Source organism: Haliotis rufescens, unplaced genomic scaffold, assembly GCF_023055435.1.
Source record: "Haliotis rufescens isolate VD_foot unplaced genomic scaffold, xgHalRufe1.0.p SCAF_19, whole genome shotgun sequence".
Taxonomy (NCBI): domain Eukaryota; kingdom Metazoa; phylum Mollusca; class Gastropoda; order Lepetellida; family Haliotidae; genus Haliotis; species Haliotis rufescens.
In genome coordinates, this window is record NW_025963879.1 from 5,930,095 (window position 1) to 5,947,372 (window position 17,278).

Sequence of the window (17,278 nt, forward strand, 5' to 3'; positions counted from 1 at the left end):
GTCATAAAATAACTTACACAATCATTGAAAGACATTTTTTAATAAGTAATATATTTTATTTCGTCCGCCCGCTCTCTAGTTAGTTGAGGCTTCTGGGGAGAAACACATACATAAAATATGGATGGCCTTATGCAAATGACACTTTGCATGCCAATCAACTGGGAATCTGGGTCACTGGGAACCGCTAAGTTTCACGAAATCGAGTGACTTAGGCATGAGGAGCTTTCAGAAAAGTGTGAATCACATTGCTGGGCATTCTACCATGAATTTGGAATTTACTCGATTCTGATTGGTCAATCAGAGGCTATTAAATCACAATAAACCCCCTCTGATTGAAACAGCTGGTTTGACGGCAGCATCACCGCGGAAGCTAACATTCATAGAATAGTACTATTTTCAATCATTGTCGGTAGGCATATTTAAATAATTATATCTACAATTACCGGCTACAAAATTCACAGATGCGGTTACTACAATATTCAAAGGATGCGTGGCAATTCATTTCATGCAGAAAAACACGACAGAAATCAACAAAGGGAATGTATTTACGTTTTGGAGACACCAGAAAGCTTGGAATTTTGGCGCTTTTCTATATACGACTGTGACGTCATATCTTTTGCGTCACAATGAGCGATATGACATCATAATGGTGACGTGCGATTTAGAGCGAAAGCCTTTCAAAGCTTGCTTTGTTTTCTTTAGGGATGCCCACCTCATGTTAGCTTACCAAGTTGCCGTGCTTATATGCTTTCAATGCCTGTCATATGTTCGAGTGAAGTATTACGGTGTAAACAAACTGCTTGAGTATATACAGCACCATATTTTGTTCGGTGATTCTGTAATTCAGATCGATAACCCACTCAAAACACTGAACTCATGCCGCTTCACTCAGTATATTTGCTAACACCAAAGAGTTCGCATTTTATTTAGTCATGGTAGAATGGAGATAAACATACTGTGTTTTCAATGTAGAGCTAGGTTACCTGTAGATTTAACCGCGCTAAATTTAACATTTGAAACCTCGCGCTACCCGTTCGGTTCCAAATTCAATTAGCAGGGTTAAATCTACAGGTAACCTAGCTCTACATTGAAAACACAGTATGTTTATCTCCTAAATGAAAACGTGACGGAAACGACAAAAAAATGCTTTCATGATGCATGTCATCGACCCCAATTGCTTGGATTGATGCTCATGTTGTCAATCACTGGATTGTCTGGTCCAGACTCGATTATTTACAGACCGCCGTCGTATAGCTGGAATATTGCTGAGTGCGGCGTTAAACAAAAAAACAAACAAATATCATGATGTGTTGTTCAATTACCCTGCTCTTATTCATCACAACAAACATATTTCGTTATCATCCACAGAATAGTGCAGAACTATAATTTGTGTGTTGAACTGTGTTATATTAATCGTGGACATTCCACAGTATCATTTCATGAAGATGTGAAGACGATATGGCAGGTAGATTTTGAAACCAAAAACATACGTGTTTCTTGAAAAGTCTTGGAACCGTTTGATGGATATTTATTACCATTAAAACTTACGTCCGTGTTATCAAACGGCCCCCGTGGGTGGGTGTTTACATGACGTCACCCCTTTACGCATTAACAAATGAAATTTGTGTCTTATCATGACGTCATATTGAATTTCAGATCACTCGTATAAGCTCCGCCCACTCAGAGTACTCCAGATGCCCCTTTAAGGTTTTGTCTGAATTTGACTGCTGTTTCTCCTATTGTTTTTTAAAAAATGCAGTGCTTGGATATGATATCACCTCCTTTATAGCCCTTGCAATCAGTGAGGGCAAGTTGTGCAAAATGTCATCAGTTGTTAGCATCAAATGGATGTATGTTCTGATCCAAACTGCCTGGATGCACGAATGCCTGAGTGCCTGAGCCAAACTTCTTTAGATTATTGTGCACAGTAGAGACATGCATGGATGCCAGTCATGCTGTGCACACTCAGTCGTAGTTTTGTACCCATTTGTGTAGAGATGATGGAGGCTGTTTCTTTTGCCAATTTCTGACATGGTCGCAGACCTGAGAAGCTAGCGTCTGCTCATGCGTCATCATGCGACTAGCCCTAATAACAAGGGAGATGACTGCAGATGACCATGTGAAGCCTTACAAATGTTTGTGTGTGAAAACAGTTTCATACTAAGTATCAATCTTTTAAAAGGACACCATTTATTTCTGGATTTTTGTGCATAATGCTATATGTTGCATCCCTCATATTAAATATAAATCAAAGACTATAAAGTACCATTCCCTATATATATGTATTCCAGTGTGTGACATATGTGGAGCTCAAGAAGCAACAAAACTGTGCAGTAGTTGTGACTATAAGCTGCTCTGTGCGCAATGTGATGACATGTGGCACAAACATCCACGTCGACAGAACCACCAACGTGATCTCACCTCGCCTTCAAAGTCCAAAGAGAACCCCTTGCAGGCTTCTGCTACCATTCAAGGACCATATGGCATACAGGCCAGGTAAGTGCATAAGTCTTAGAATGCAAAATCTCTGTAACATCATCAGTACCAGAAATCTTGTACTTCTGCTGTATTCACACTGAACAGAATGTCATGAAAAGAAATCCTGTTAATGTCTACTATCCATAACCAGTTGAGATACCAAAAGTATCTCCCTTCATAAACCTTTCACTTCTTTCCTGTGTGTGCTAATGTCAACATAAGGAATATTAAAATAATATCATAGTGTGAAAGCTGGTCGTTTTCACTCTGTAATGTTTGAAATTTCAGTTTACAAGAAGATTAGATCGTGCTTCTTACTTGCAAGGATTAGTTTACCTGAGGTATTTAGTTTCATAGGTGTAAATATTTTGTGTGGAACAAGAATGGTGTCTCCTCCACCCAACTGTAAGGCGTGTTGGCACATTTCCTGCCAAAAGTGCCAATATGTTCAATGTTCAGAGGTGTCCAGATGCACCCAGTGTACTTCTCTCCCACGGGATGATTTTCTCAAGGTCACTAAATCCTGGATGATGTAAAAAAGGAATGAAGCAGCCAAGAAGAAGGTGGTGATTCTGACTACACACAGACCAGAATGTGGGCATCTTCATAGGAAGCAGGAGGACAAGCTCAATCCTCCCACAGACGGATGCCACACCTCAACTTTCTTGTGAGAGAGTAAATGAAAGATCAGCAGGAAAGCATGCAGGCTATGCTGGACAAGCACCTGGCCTCGGTCCACCAATGGGAAGTTACTTCACCATTGGATTGGGTCAAGAGTGGCAATTGGTTCCACAGATGAAAGTCTACCCACCACTATGATAGGATGTGGAGCTCGATTTTCTCTTTCAGAGTCAGTTTCTCATGGCCGACTAACACTTGATAGATAGGTGGGGCCACTTTCATAATTGAAAGACAGGGCATGGGGCAGTTTCCCACCACTTCCACAAGACCTCTAACAGTAATTACCATTGCTGCTTGGAGTGTCAGGAAACGACCCGTTAGTGCCACAGTCACCAGTATGGGTATCATTAGTTTGGATCCTGGCCTACTGTCCGTTTACCCAGAGACCCCCTCAGGTAGAGGACATGACATGCACTGTATACTAACCGTCAACAAGTTATTCTCATATTGCAATGGGTTTGGCTCAACACCTGTGAGCCAGCCCATGTATGTTTGGGAGGTCGGTCCTACTAATCCAGTCTAAAAGGTGACCTACTTTCAGTATTTAGCATATGCCATTTTTTTTCCGTTCTCACTCCGGAATTATATCAATAATCTTTGGTGGGTAAAGTCATGGATACATGTAAACTAACCCATCCAAGGTTACATGTAATTACTGCATATTTAAACAATAATTTTCTAACATTAATATGAATAATTTGACAGAGGATTAATAATATTTTTAAAACTATGTCTTATGTTTTGTGCTCACTCGAGTAAAACATGCACATCCCATTCAAGTACACGTTTGGTAACAATTGTTATTTTGTATTTCTTACACACCTGTGGGTGAGAATCCCATTTGAGATAACTGGTATCAAACATATGTGTGAGATCGAATTCAAGGCCCGTGATTGGCTACTCCATGGTGATGACCTGAGGTCAGATGATGACGGACTACTTTCCTGAGTATAAGTCATGCATAAGTTGCTCGTGCTTCAGTCGAATGTTCACCTACGTCTGTATTTATTTGTCTGTATTCATTAGTTATTATTATCAGTTACATTATCTGTTGTTATGTCAACGTTGTCGTTTTTTAGAGTGTAATGTCCCTCCTCTTCAACACTCACTTCAAAGTCGAATAAAATTCACATCGTAAAGCTTGCCAAATCACAAATCACAGCGTTATTTACCAGAGAGTGTTTAGAAATCTAAATAACGGATATTTACTCGAAAAATTAATGTAAAAAATAGCATATTAGTGATGTCGGGTATCAAATGAGTAATGATAATTTTGAAACGTCGCTGATAGCCTAGAATCGATCAGAATGTTTTAGAAATTTCGCATACACGAACGCCGAAGTGTACGTTCCGCCATATTGGAATGTGTTTACAAAATGCCGGTTATGAGGCGCCTATTCGATCAGGTATATTTCAAACTCAGCTGCTCTACATGCATCCCTGAAGTCCTCATACATTTTAGAAACAAATGTCACCAATGCAAATTATCTAGATGAAATCATTCGAAATAAATTAGGTGTGGAAACAAACACTGTGCTCGGAAAACTCTACTTGCTGAAATGCAAACAAGCAAAATTCAGATTTTACACTGTGTAGCATTTTTAGAGGTACTTTCGTCTAATTGTTGCATACATTGGCTAGATCACACGTTTGAGAATATTCATGGGAAGAGTATCGTTGCACTAATTATGGAATTTCAAATATATACATTTAATACAATGATGTGGTAAATTCTGTCCTGTGTGACGCCATGACTGACGCTAAATCACGCACAACGACGACGGCAGTTATCTGCATTTCTGACTAATTCTCTTTGTTACATTGGAAAACATGGTAAACCAATAACAGTACACAGATTGTCAGAATGTTTGTGATTACTTACGTATCACATTTATGTACACACGATCCCTCAATCAACGAAAACCCTAATCTAGAAATCCCGCGTACCGTTGTCAGTGAACACGCCATTTTGTAAAAGTCGGTCACCAGTAGTGATGTCATACAGAGGTAAACATTGTTGTACATATTTGGTAATTTCTTTGAGGTGTGAACTTTTAACTCGGCATCCAGCGTGTTCTTTGTTTTGTCATCGCCTTGATAATCCACAAATATGGCAGAAACCTTTTTGTGTAGGGTCACATTATTATGGGTAGTAAGCAATACATAGGATGTTTAGGGTTGTAAGAAACAGATTACTGCCCTCGTGCCTGTCAGATACCATTGATCTTACAACTCGTTGTAAGATCAATGGTATCTGACAGACACTCGTGTAGTAATCTCTATATATATTGTGTGCAGTCAGAAACATCATATCGCTTCAGGTGAAAAGGGGATAAACTTGCTAAAAATTTGAATTTACGATAAAACACCACAAGACATGATGATTTCATACATTGTTTTACATGCAGAGCCCACGAGGATATTGGAAAGGTATAGGAGCAATAAAAAAATTAGCCACTGCAGCTAAGGTATCTAAAGATGTAGCCAAGGATTGGTTAAAGAAACAAGCGATGTGGCAAATATACTTACCAGCACCGCGTTATTTACCGAGGAAGAAGTTTGATATTTTTACAACGAATGAAGTCCATCAGGCTGACCTCTTGTTTCTTCCCCACGATAAGGTAAGACGCGAAACATATATATACGCTTTAACCATAGTGGATGTGGCTAGTCGATACAAAGAGGCTGAGCCATTAACCTCGAAAGATTGAACAGAAGTAGCTAATGCACTGAGTCGCATATATAAACGCGGACCACTAAAATGGCCTAAGCTATTTCAAGTAGATCCAGGTCGCGAGTTTATGGGATCAATAACTAAACTGTTAACAAAGCACGATGTCGAAATCAGGCGTGGTGAAAGAGAGGCCCACCGCAGTCAAGCTATCGTCGAAAGATTTAACAGGACATTAGCGGAACATTTGTTTGGATATCAGTATGGGATCGAAATGAAATCCGAGCTATTGAGATCAACCGAATGGGTGACACGATTATCAGCTGTTGTATCAGCGCTGAATAATGAAGTAACGAGATTAATCGGGAAGAAACCATCCAATGCGATTAAAATGAAATCCGTGACTTCCGAATCTTCAGCACCGAGGAGAGGCAAAGAACAAAAAATTCCGGATAGAGTAAGCCTAAGATATTTATACCAGCCAGGTGAACTCGAAGGAGGCCTACGTCGCGCAACCGATCCGATTTGGTCCCTTAAGACATATAACATTAGTCGATTGGTTACGAAAGAAGGAGAGCCTATTCTTTATTATCTTAAAGATGGACAGGGCAGGGCATTTGTACAAGAAGAGTTGCTCATAGTTCCCGACGATACAGTATTACCACCCTAAATAACCATAAGCATAAGTACCATCCTTATCAATCCATCTCTTTGTATCTAAGGGGGATAATGATGTCTTGTTCATTCTTAATCCATATATCCTATGATTGTAACTTCTTAAAGAGTTCATCTCATGTTTGAACGTTCTACCATTGAATAATGCTTCTTTATACTGTTCGTGTTTGATATGCTTTTTTACCACATACTTTTTAACACCCTTAGCTTTTCTTATCTCTCCATTAACGGACTTCTTTATAGAATACATTTTAGGTCTTAATCCGACATACTCCGCTATAGGAGTCCCAGCACATTCATCCTTCATCTTACCTAACACCTTTTTATTTACTACGCTGTGCAGTGGATTATCTTTTGGGTAATCGCTCGTGTCGTACATATCTATTTTTTCTGCCATATCTTTATACACATCCTCCTTTGTATTTCCATCAACAAAGAATCTGTGTCGGTATATAACACCTCACATCTATCGCTGTATTGCTTCTTAAGTTTGTTGTAATAAAAGTCATACATTAAGTGTTTTGACAAGTCGAGAATACTCATACCGACGTACACCGGTCTGTTGAATTTTATATTACTCTTCTGCATATGCAACGCGGCTAAGTCGTTATCGAATATCTTGCTTCTGTAAAAAGCCGGACTGGCTATAAGTTTCCTGAGTCTTTCTTCCTCATTCGACCTGACTAATTTAACATCAACACGCTTCCTTAGATTCTCCATAGTTTTACCAAATACTGAGTTATTCATGAGCTTATATAGATTCTTTTCGAAATCGCTGGTAGCTATCTTTCTTAAATCTGTGTTCAACCTTATATAGGGCTCCATCCAAGGGCTTTGATCAAACTTTAGAACTCTGTGTATTTTCTTTAGATAGATATAACTGGAGATTTCTGTAGTGAACTATATATTTTGTCTTATCCATCAAATTTGGTACGAGTTTTTCTATGTTAGCTAACCTAGTATTACCAATCAAGGAGTGTTGATATTCCGACATCCAATCTTTATTAACCATTAATCTTTCGGGAGCTAGCGGATAACTGTTATGGTCTTTATGTAATGAATTTGGATATTCCACGTCAACTTCTAGTATGTTCCCTTTATTCACATCATTCACATTGATATCATTCTCATCGACCCACTCAAAACCACCCGTGGGTAAAGGTTGACTCATCCCATCCGTACAAATTGTTAGCGTCGAGATATAATATGTGCGTGTCGGGTTTACTCGGATCATATCCTTCCACTAATATATTGTTAGCCTTAGAATACCTTTTCGCTACCATCGATATACCACCTCTTAATCCTTTCTCAATAAACAAGTGCATATCGTAATCTGTGAGTAGTTTGAGTTCTACCCCAGTCTTCTTCAACAATGCATCCCATGATAGTCCGGGACTGGAATAGTACCATGCCGGATCCAAGCCGTATTGTTTTAAACATGTCTTTCTAAATATCTCGATATATAACAGTACATCGGTTTTTAAGTACAGATCGTGATAATCGCCTAAATTCTTACAACCTAATTTATCCCACACTGTCAAAGCGTGTTCATAATCGGCATGAGTTATTTTAGATTCTGTTAAGTTACTATAGAATGATTCAAGAGGTGGTAATTTAGTTTCGTCGAATTTAGACCAATCATCCATATATTCGTAAGGATATACACCTTTTCTCAGCAATAAATGACGAGTTAACCTATCGGTATATTGATTTGTTATCGCAAAGTCATCGGGATTGTTCGCATTAGCTAAATTGTCCAGGGAAGATAACAGAAACTGTACTGAGTCTATGAATCTAAGCCCATTACTTTGCTTTATTCTGGCTTTCCCATCCTTGTCCGTATAAGTTATAGTTTTAGTCAACGAGAATGATATGTATTTTTCCATATTATTAGGAATGCACGTTAAGCCGCCATCGGTCTTTGAGATAGCTTGCATAATGAGATGAGAATCGTATCCTCTAAGGTTGTGAAGAAACACAACGGGGATGGGTATTGTTTGATACTTCATTTTTAGTTTCAAGTTACACTCGTTATGCGCGGCTCCCCGATAATTACCCGTGACGTGGCAATGATCTCTTACGGAATCCCCATTCAGGGGTTTATTACAAACATGACAACTAGTTGACCTCTTATAGGCCCTCCAATCATCCCTCGTCATCCACATTGGTTTTTTTACTCGATAAATTTTCCCTGATTATTCTCTCTTAATTTTGTAGATATTCTAGGAACTTTCCCGCTGCATGGGGACCTCTGTAAATCACGGGCGGGTTTGTTTTCCCATCATACCTTACAACTATATATCCAAACCCACAAGGAATATGTTCTTGAGTTTTGTACGTATCTTGATTATTGCGTTCAGTATTTTCCATGGGTTTGATAAGCGTTTCGAAGTCGGCGTAAATTACGTACAGTACTGGCATTTGATTACAATAATGTTCAAATTTTAATATATTTTTCCCCTCTTTAGGCATATCGATCCTGATAGCAGTCTGTCCAACACCTCTACAGTCTTCTTTATGCGCTTCTAATAGATCTTGTCTGCTGTACCCAAGAAGGCATCTTTTGCAGAAATATTTCTTTCCTGCATGTTTTGTTTGATCGCATAATAGTCTGCTTAAACTCTTTATCCACGTATAATGATATTTACCATATTTTTTTATCAGAAATGAATTGATTCTGGGGATATGTTCTGGAGCGGAGCTTATCCTGTGTACAACAATTCCTTTAGAAGAATGTCCGAAAACATTTACAGCTAAATTATTTTGCTTTTCCACCTTATCAATTTGTGATATTGGTGTAGGTTCTTCTATACCATCGAGGTTGAGCCCATCGTTTTGAGGATAGCTAGAAGGTCTATTTGCAATTTTAGAATCTACGGGCAACAATGCAGATCTTATCATCATTCTTAAACAGTCATCGGATTTATTTTTTACATTAATTATGGCTTTTTTCTTTTTATAATACGGTGGTAAATCTATATAAGATCCACCTTTAAAGGGCATATAATTTGCTATATCTAAATATAAACTATCGATTTTATCCACACCCCAACCCGAACCTCTATTAGTCCAGCGTTCTAAAGTTTCCTGTATCCCCTGAATTGATGTATCTAATGATGCATTTATAGTATCGGATTCGGTTATAACTTCTTGATTGCTTCGGAAATATGGTTCGGTATATTCAGTGCTATCGTCTGCGCTACTTTTACTCAATGACATTTTAATCGTCAGCTGGTATTTTATGCTATTTAAATCATCTTACTCCTCGTTAATTTTGCTCGTATGATGGGCTTAATATCGTTAACATCCATGTTGGAATTAATATCCATCTTCCAACCTCTTAGATATTTACCAATGCCGGCGGATGTGGGTACAAGTTTTAATTCTTGTTGTTTTTTATCAACATCGTCAACTGATTTATTATTAACATTATTATCTAGTAAAGCGATCAATTCAGCTCTTCTCATTCGAGAATAACCTCTCAGCCCACTGTTTTTTGCTTGAGCTTTGAGTTCTCTAACAGTCTGGGCTTTGTTGTATTCCTAACCGAGTAAATCGATCAATTCAGCTTCTCTCTGACAACATAAGTCATTGTGATATATAAATACATGTGAACTAATGTCTAACTGGTTTGAATTCTACCCAATCTCTTTATCTCATTTCGGTAAGCCTTTTTCCTCTCATAAATAATTTGAAACCGTTTCTTGTCAGCACCGTGACTCTTACATAAACAGTAAATACCTTTGACCCCAATCCCACATACAGAACACGAATAATTAATGTGCCCTTTTCTAATTGCAATGGAGTGGATTCCACAAAAATCCGACATACAGCTCTTTCCACAAATTTGTGATCGGCCCATGCGTATGAATTTACATGTTGATCTGCCTCTCGCCATTGTGATAAATATACACTTGTAGTATCATTTGTCTAAATGCATGCCCAGCCTAACATAAGCAGTCAACGCTATTTATAGATTAGCAGTCATGGTGCTCTATTGATTAGCAGTCACTCTGGCGAGCAAGTCAGCTCTAACTAGGTCATGGTTTATGCGTAGTTGGTCTCGGCATTGGGTCAAGTTTCCCATAAACGAGGAAGTATTAAGGCATGGAAGATTCGACATCCTTAAACGTTTGAATTGAATGTCCTTGTTTACGCAGTTCTTCATGAATAAAATCTAATCTTAATATCCTCCGCCGGGTCCATTGTGACTGGGCTGCTTCGAGTTGTTCTAATGCTTTATTATGTCTTTTTTGCTCAGAACCTCTCATACTAGAAAATAAAAAATTACTCCCCGAAAAAGCTAGAGCATTAACAATAGCTCCACCGACCATCATCGCAATTGATGCCATGTTTATATGAATATAAAATATTCAAATGTTCAATAATATAAAATATTCAAATGTTTAATTACTTCATTATGTCTTCCGGGATAAGCCCTTGTTTGATGAGCATATCTTTTGTTGCCATAGCCAATCCAATATCCAGAATCATCATACCGATATCATAACCATTAAAATCTAGCTTGGGTGGTGTGGCTTTAGTAATCATTTTAGCTATACGGGCATAGCCAATGGCCAAGCCGCTGACCACCGCTGAATGATAGGATGCGTTTACCAACATTTTACCGTCTGTAACTGGAGTAGTCATGCTTCTTATAGCATTATATGAGGGCTAACCTCTAATTGAACTTGTTGTTGTGACATCGGGGGTGACGTTTTCTCTTCTCTGGTCTTATAAAACAACCATACAGCTGCTATAGCAACAACTCCTACTAGTGCCCAAGTTTTAATCGGATCAATATTTGAATTATTCATTAGTTCCGCTTTGCGAGCGAGTCCGCCCATCCTTCCTGCCACTATTTTGTGGGGGTTCCTCCTAGTAACTCTGGCTTGTTTTTGTGGTATTTCCTCATTCACTCGTTGTGATTGTATTTACACAATCTGTTGTGATTTTGCAATCGGGGTTATTATTTCCTCGTTCACAATCTGTTGTGGTGTCACCTGTTAGAGTCTCCATTATTATTAAGTGGGCAAGTATGTTTAAATTGACAATACCTAGCTGTTATTAAAGCTGTGGTGAGTGGAGCTGAAAACATTCCGTATCTATGATAAAACTCACAGCTCACTGAGCTTATAGCGTGTTCGATGAATGGGTCTTTCTCGAGAGATTCGCATAAATACATGCGATGTTCTGCCGGAATAGGGAGAAATGTACTAGCTACGACTGTGTATAGTTGTAATATAGCCGACCCTATCGTTTTAGTCATGGTAGCTCCCAGTCTAGACTCGTAACGCGCATACTTTTTTTAAATTTCTTCGTCGGTCATGTTATCAATTTTTTCGATGGTATAATTTTCTCCCAAATATTGGGAACATTTTCCACCGGCTACCAAAGTCTTTCTCTATGTTTATCTAAAGATTTATCTGTAACTACTTCTGCATGTTGATCAGATTCTTTGAGCATTTGTTCGATGAGTTCGTCGCATTCCATAATGTAATACCTAAGGAGATATTTAAGTCTAACATAATATAATATGGCATATCCAATACATCCCGTAATAATAAACTGTTGCGAAAGAATGAGGATTTCAAACCACATTATGTCATATTAACCACTAATGTTCAATTTATCGTGTTTTTTCGCTATATTTGCTATATTTGCTATAATTTTGCCACATTTTGCCACCTTTTTGCTATATTTGCTATAATTTTGCCACATTTTGCTATAATTTTGCCACATTTTCTATAATTTTGCTTAGCAGTTGCCATTATTTTGCTTAGCAGTTGCCATAATTTTGCTTAGCAGTTGCTATATTTGCTATAATTTTGTTTAGCAGTTGCCATAATTTGCTAAGCAATTGCATAAGCAGCTGGTTGATCTGTTTTTAATACGAGTTTACAGTGCTTCGTTGCCGCTAACAGTTTTCTGACTTTATCTCGTTTGAGCTTGGTATAAATAACATCATTTTCGCGTAGACATTCCTCAAATGAATCTCGGTCTTTGCAATGAAACAGTGCTACCCATTTGGTCTGCTCTCCAAGATCTTTCAGGACAGAGTTGTATTTTTGAGTAAGTACCGAAACGCTATGTTGAGTATGCCGTCCGGAGAATGCTAAATACGAAAGCATATCTTTCTTTTTGGTTAGTTCTTTACTCGCGCTGCAGTCGTCTATTACTAAAAGGGTTGATTCTCCTTTGTATTTTTCGTGACATACTCGTAAACAGTCTTGTAAACAATCGCCCGGATCAACTCTGTGTACCCCGTCGTCATTCATTGCCCAATCTCTCGATAAGTATGTTTTATTAACGCTTATAGTCGGGCACAGAATAATAATATGATCGAAAACGTCCCAATAATGACTTTCTAAAATATCGAGAATAAAAGCTGTTTTTCCACAACCCGTTTGCCCACATATGATAGCGCAGTGCGGTTCTTTAGGTAAAAGATTATTAATAGATTGCTTGCACGAATCTTCCATTCTGTATATTAAGTTGCGCATCCATAATCAGGTACAAATATATGTTTAATTTACCAGCCAATTCCTGGAGCTTCGTTATCTGTATAGTGACACCCTCGCTGGCATTTTCTATTCTCCGCCCACTATCGTGTAGTTGTTCATCGTCCATTGTTCGCATGTCGAGCCATAGCGCGTACTTCATGGTGAGGTATTCACCCATCGATACACCCCCGAGAGACAGATCTTTCACGACCGCGTTAACTTCTGGGCTTCGTTTTATAGAAGGGAGTTTTTTAATCTCATCCCACTGTTGATACGTTAGCATTCCTTGACTATATAGTTGATTAGGAACGCCCTCGATAGTCAATGCTACTTTTGTAATCTTGGGATTGTAGAACTTCTCGGTATTTCTTTTAAATGCATTGGAGGGGTCCTCAAACAACATCAAAATACCCTTTAACGACCTCGTGGGGACGTTTAGATTGTTATTCCACGTTGTATCTTTTTGGTTCCTGGTGATCCTTCGATTTCGAAGCATGCGATCGTACAAAATGGCTAAACTTCCTGTATACTGGTTACGAATTTGTCTGGCTAATTCAGGATCTGTTATCATATCATACTCCAGCGAGATATTGTCAATGGAATAGCTAGCCGTTTCATCCCCAGTGACTTTGGTTACTCTGCTGTAGTCATTAAAAGTGAGTTCGTATTCTAACCTATCGCCTAGGGATGCTTGATAAAAGGGCATGTGGAAATCTAGTAATTCAAAATCTAGGGGAATATAGAATTGGTTACCTAATGCATCAGCAACGGCCTGATCTTTTACGACGGTACTATCACCACTAGAAGCATCTACACGCAGTCTCAATGTGTTCCGATTACAAATACCTTGGTACTGTAAGTTTTCCCACTCTTTATCCGTTCTCCAGAGATCCATGTAACAATAGTATACATCGCTATCGTCGATACTCAAAACCTCATTACCGCTAATTTTAATCGCGATTTTAGCACGACCTATGTTCTGAACGGGCTCCCTGTTAACGTCGGCAGAAGTCAAAATAATTGTAAATGCTAGTCGGACAGTTCCCGGAACTAACACATCGTGTGCGCCGAGATTAGGCAAGCGAACCAGAAGCGTTTGATTCTGATCGATGGTACTAGGGTTATTAGTTACAGTTACAGACTGACGAATTGCTTTGACCCCTAATGGATCTCGAAGTCTACGTTGTGGGTTTAACTTGCGAATCTTAACGATGAACTTTTACAATCAACCGTTAATGATTATTACGATACCTTTAAAGAAACCCCAATTGGTCGTGACTATTCAAAGTTTGAATTAGATAGTAAAGGAATATTGCGACTGAGTGGCGCTCCGGATATTGATCTTATGAATTCTCGTACTCGTAAGCCCCTAGGCTTGCCTACGATAGCTGCTAAACACGGCATCAGCACTGTTCGTGATGAATTAGGTTTTGTAGACTACTCACGACGAGAAAACCTTTCCGCGAAGACTACTGTGGTTCTTAGGACTGTGCGTACTGAACTCGGTAACATAGATAATTTGGAAGAAAGCTCGAAGGTGGCCTTGGACGGACTCGGAGAAATCTTGGATACCTACTACGATAATTCCACGGTCAGTGTACCACCCTCGGAGTTCAGTATTAGGGATTACGAGGTCTTGACAAGGCAATGCAAACAATGCGGGGTGAACTCATCAATAATATAGCCAAGATATCCGAAATCGACAAGCATATAGCTTATGAGAAAACAAAACTTGAACAGGCGGGTGATGAATTCAGTAAATGTCGCGTTGCAGAAAGATTGCGTAACTTAGAAGACGAAAGATCGGCCCGCCTCGAGGCTGCTTCCAGTAATAGAAAGACACTTCGTTCCCAAATCAGTCGAATTTGAGAAACTATGGATCAAGTCCTCAACGATGACACTACACTGGCCGATAAAATTGAAACATTGTTCAGAGAACAGGGAATAACCGTTGCCAGTATTTTAACCGCGTTGGGATTTATTATATCGACTTTGACTCTTGCGTTAACCTGTGGTACAGGAGGTTGCACACCACCTAGGTCGGATGGTATAAAAGAGTGGATAAAAAAGCATTTAAAAGCATTAGGTTCAGCACTGGGAAAGCTCGCTGGGAAAGCCGCGTCTGCACCTCCCGGTATAATAGGGAGTATAGTTTCCTGGCTCTTGAATTTATTAGCTAAAACCACCACTTGGCTTAGTCAAAACTTGTGGGCACTGATCGTAGCAATTGCAGGGCTGTTGTACGTATCCGCTAAAGACTATTTAACCAAATCATGAGTAAACCGACCGCGACTCCACCCACTACAAGCGCTGTTTTTTCATCGATATGTTGTTGATTTTTAACAGCAATATGTGGTGGCACTTGTGGTTGTGCGTTAGTAGATGGTAGAGCAGATATCTGTGGCTTGACTATTCCCGTTTCGCCTGTGTTTGTTTGTGTTATTAATTCGGTGTTAATATCTGAATTTATACCTGTTTTTTGTTGATCGGTAGCAATAACAATTTTATTATTATAGCCTATCACTTGACCGATCTTAAGTTCCATATTACTCGGAGACATGTATAGTCCCGGCGCATAAACGTAGTCTACGTTGGATTGAGCGTACTGTAATACATCTTGATAACGCTTTATAGAAGATGGTATATCAACTGGTGAATTAATAGCATCCTCCACATTTGCACCAAACTGTTTTTGTGCATCGAGTGCCGTCCCAGAACCAATAATGGACGTTCGTGTTTGCGATTGTGCACCGAGAATTGCCCATACATAAGTTCTTATTGATTCATTAACTCTTACAACTCCTGGGTTAGTAAAATTATTTTCTGTTTTATCATTAAGAAATTCATTCCAAGCGTTTGCGGTATCGTTCAGTTGTACAAATTTTGTAACAATATAAGCCAAACCACCCTTAAAACTCATAAGAGAGCCTCTCCAATCGTTACTCGAAAGTTCCCAGTCATGAATAAGATTATGCAATCTTACAAAAAGATTGTTTTTCTGTAACAACTTAAATGGATCGAATGGTTGATGAGTTTTTTTAACTAAATCATCGCTGACTTCTTTAACAGTTTTTTACACCTAGACCATGGATAATTCCTTTAATATGCCAATCTTTTTTCGTAGAAATATTAAATTCCTGACGAATACGTTCGAATGCCTACCTATTGTACGGATTATTTGATGCATTCCATGCTCGATCCTGCGGTAATGGAGCACTAATTTCTTTAAGTATACGTCTAATCTGATCGTACACGTGAAATGATAAAACAGACTTATTTAGTTCAAATCCTTGGGCATAAAGAGATACACCACATCCCGTTGTGGCACACCATATGGCAAAGTTTAACTGATTCTGCCAAAATTGCATTGGATTGTGAAACCAATCGTGCACCATTTTATCGCTAGTTGCCGTGAACCTGTATTTTTCAAAGATATCAGGGAATTTAACAAAAAAATCAGCACCAGAGGCACTTACTAAAATCGACTGATTAGTAATGTAAGTTGATTTCATATTTATGTTATGATATAGTATCTTTGTATATTTAATATGTATGTTACACTCCCTGGAATAGCATGGTCAGTCTATTCAACTGCTTAATACTATCGATAACTCGGCTGGACAACTTGAAGTCGCTCTATGCGATGTAACGTATTACCCGCGGTGGACCAATATAAATGCTGTGAGAAATAATAATGAGATGGTTACATTTGAAGAGAGTGGTCCTAAGAAATACATTATACCTGATGGGTATTACAGCGTATGCTCACTCAATGATGAAATTTTTAAGCCTCACACATGGAGCAAGTCTCACACAAAATGAGTCGAATGGGATGCTGATTTTGAACGTTGGAGAAAAGGATGTACAGCTTTTCGAGAACTTAGCAGTTACACTTGGATGGAGAGGAGCAATAACATTTGTCGGTGTAACATCACAGGGAGATAAATTACCCGATTTAGTTCCCTATAAAGAGTTGTGCATCCATCTTGATCAAATAAGCACGACGGATAATATTCAACTAGAAAGTCATTCAACTCTGCTCAGATCTGTTCCAGTGACAGATGAAAAATACAATAGCGGTAGAACAGACTCTTTCTCATCATTACAATATAAAAAATTAAAGCGTGGTATTATTTCAGACCTCAAAATTTCTGTATTAGATGTAAAACACCAACCTGTACATGTAGGATACTTAAGTGTAACACTCCATATTATAATTAATGGTTGATGCATCAGGCCCAGGAACGCTCAGACAATGTAATTCCAATCT

The 17,278-nt window shown here is 38.7% G+C and overlaps 1 protein-coding gene across 2 annotated transcripts in view; it reads left to right on the forward strand.

Moving 5' to 3' along the window:
* The window catches only part of LOC124148417 (E3 ubiquitin-protein ligase RNF31-like), a 265,524-nt gene that overhangs the window by 78,807 nt on the left and 169,439 nt on the right, over window positions 1-17,278 (forward strand). For both annotated transcript variants that reach the window (XM_048398840.1, XM_046519497.2), the window contains one exon: window positions 2,292-2,496. In XM_048398840.1, the coding sequence (XP_048254797.1) occupies window positions 2,292-2,496 (205 nt within the window). The remainder of the gene's footprint in view (window positions 1-2,291; window positions 2,497-17,278) is intronic.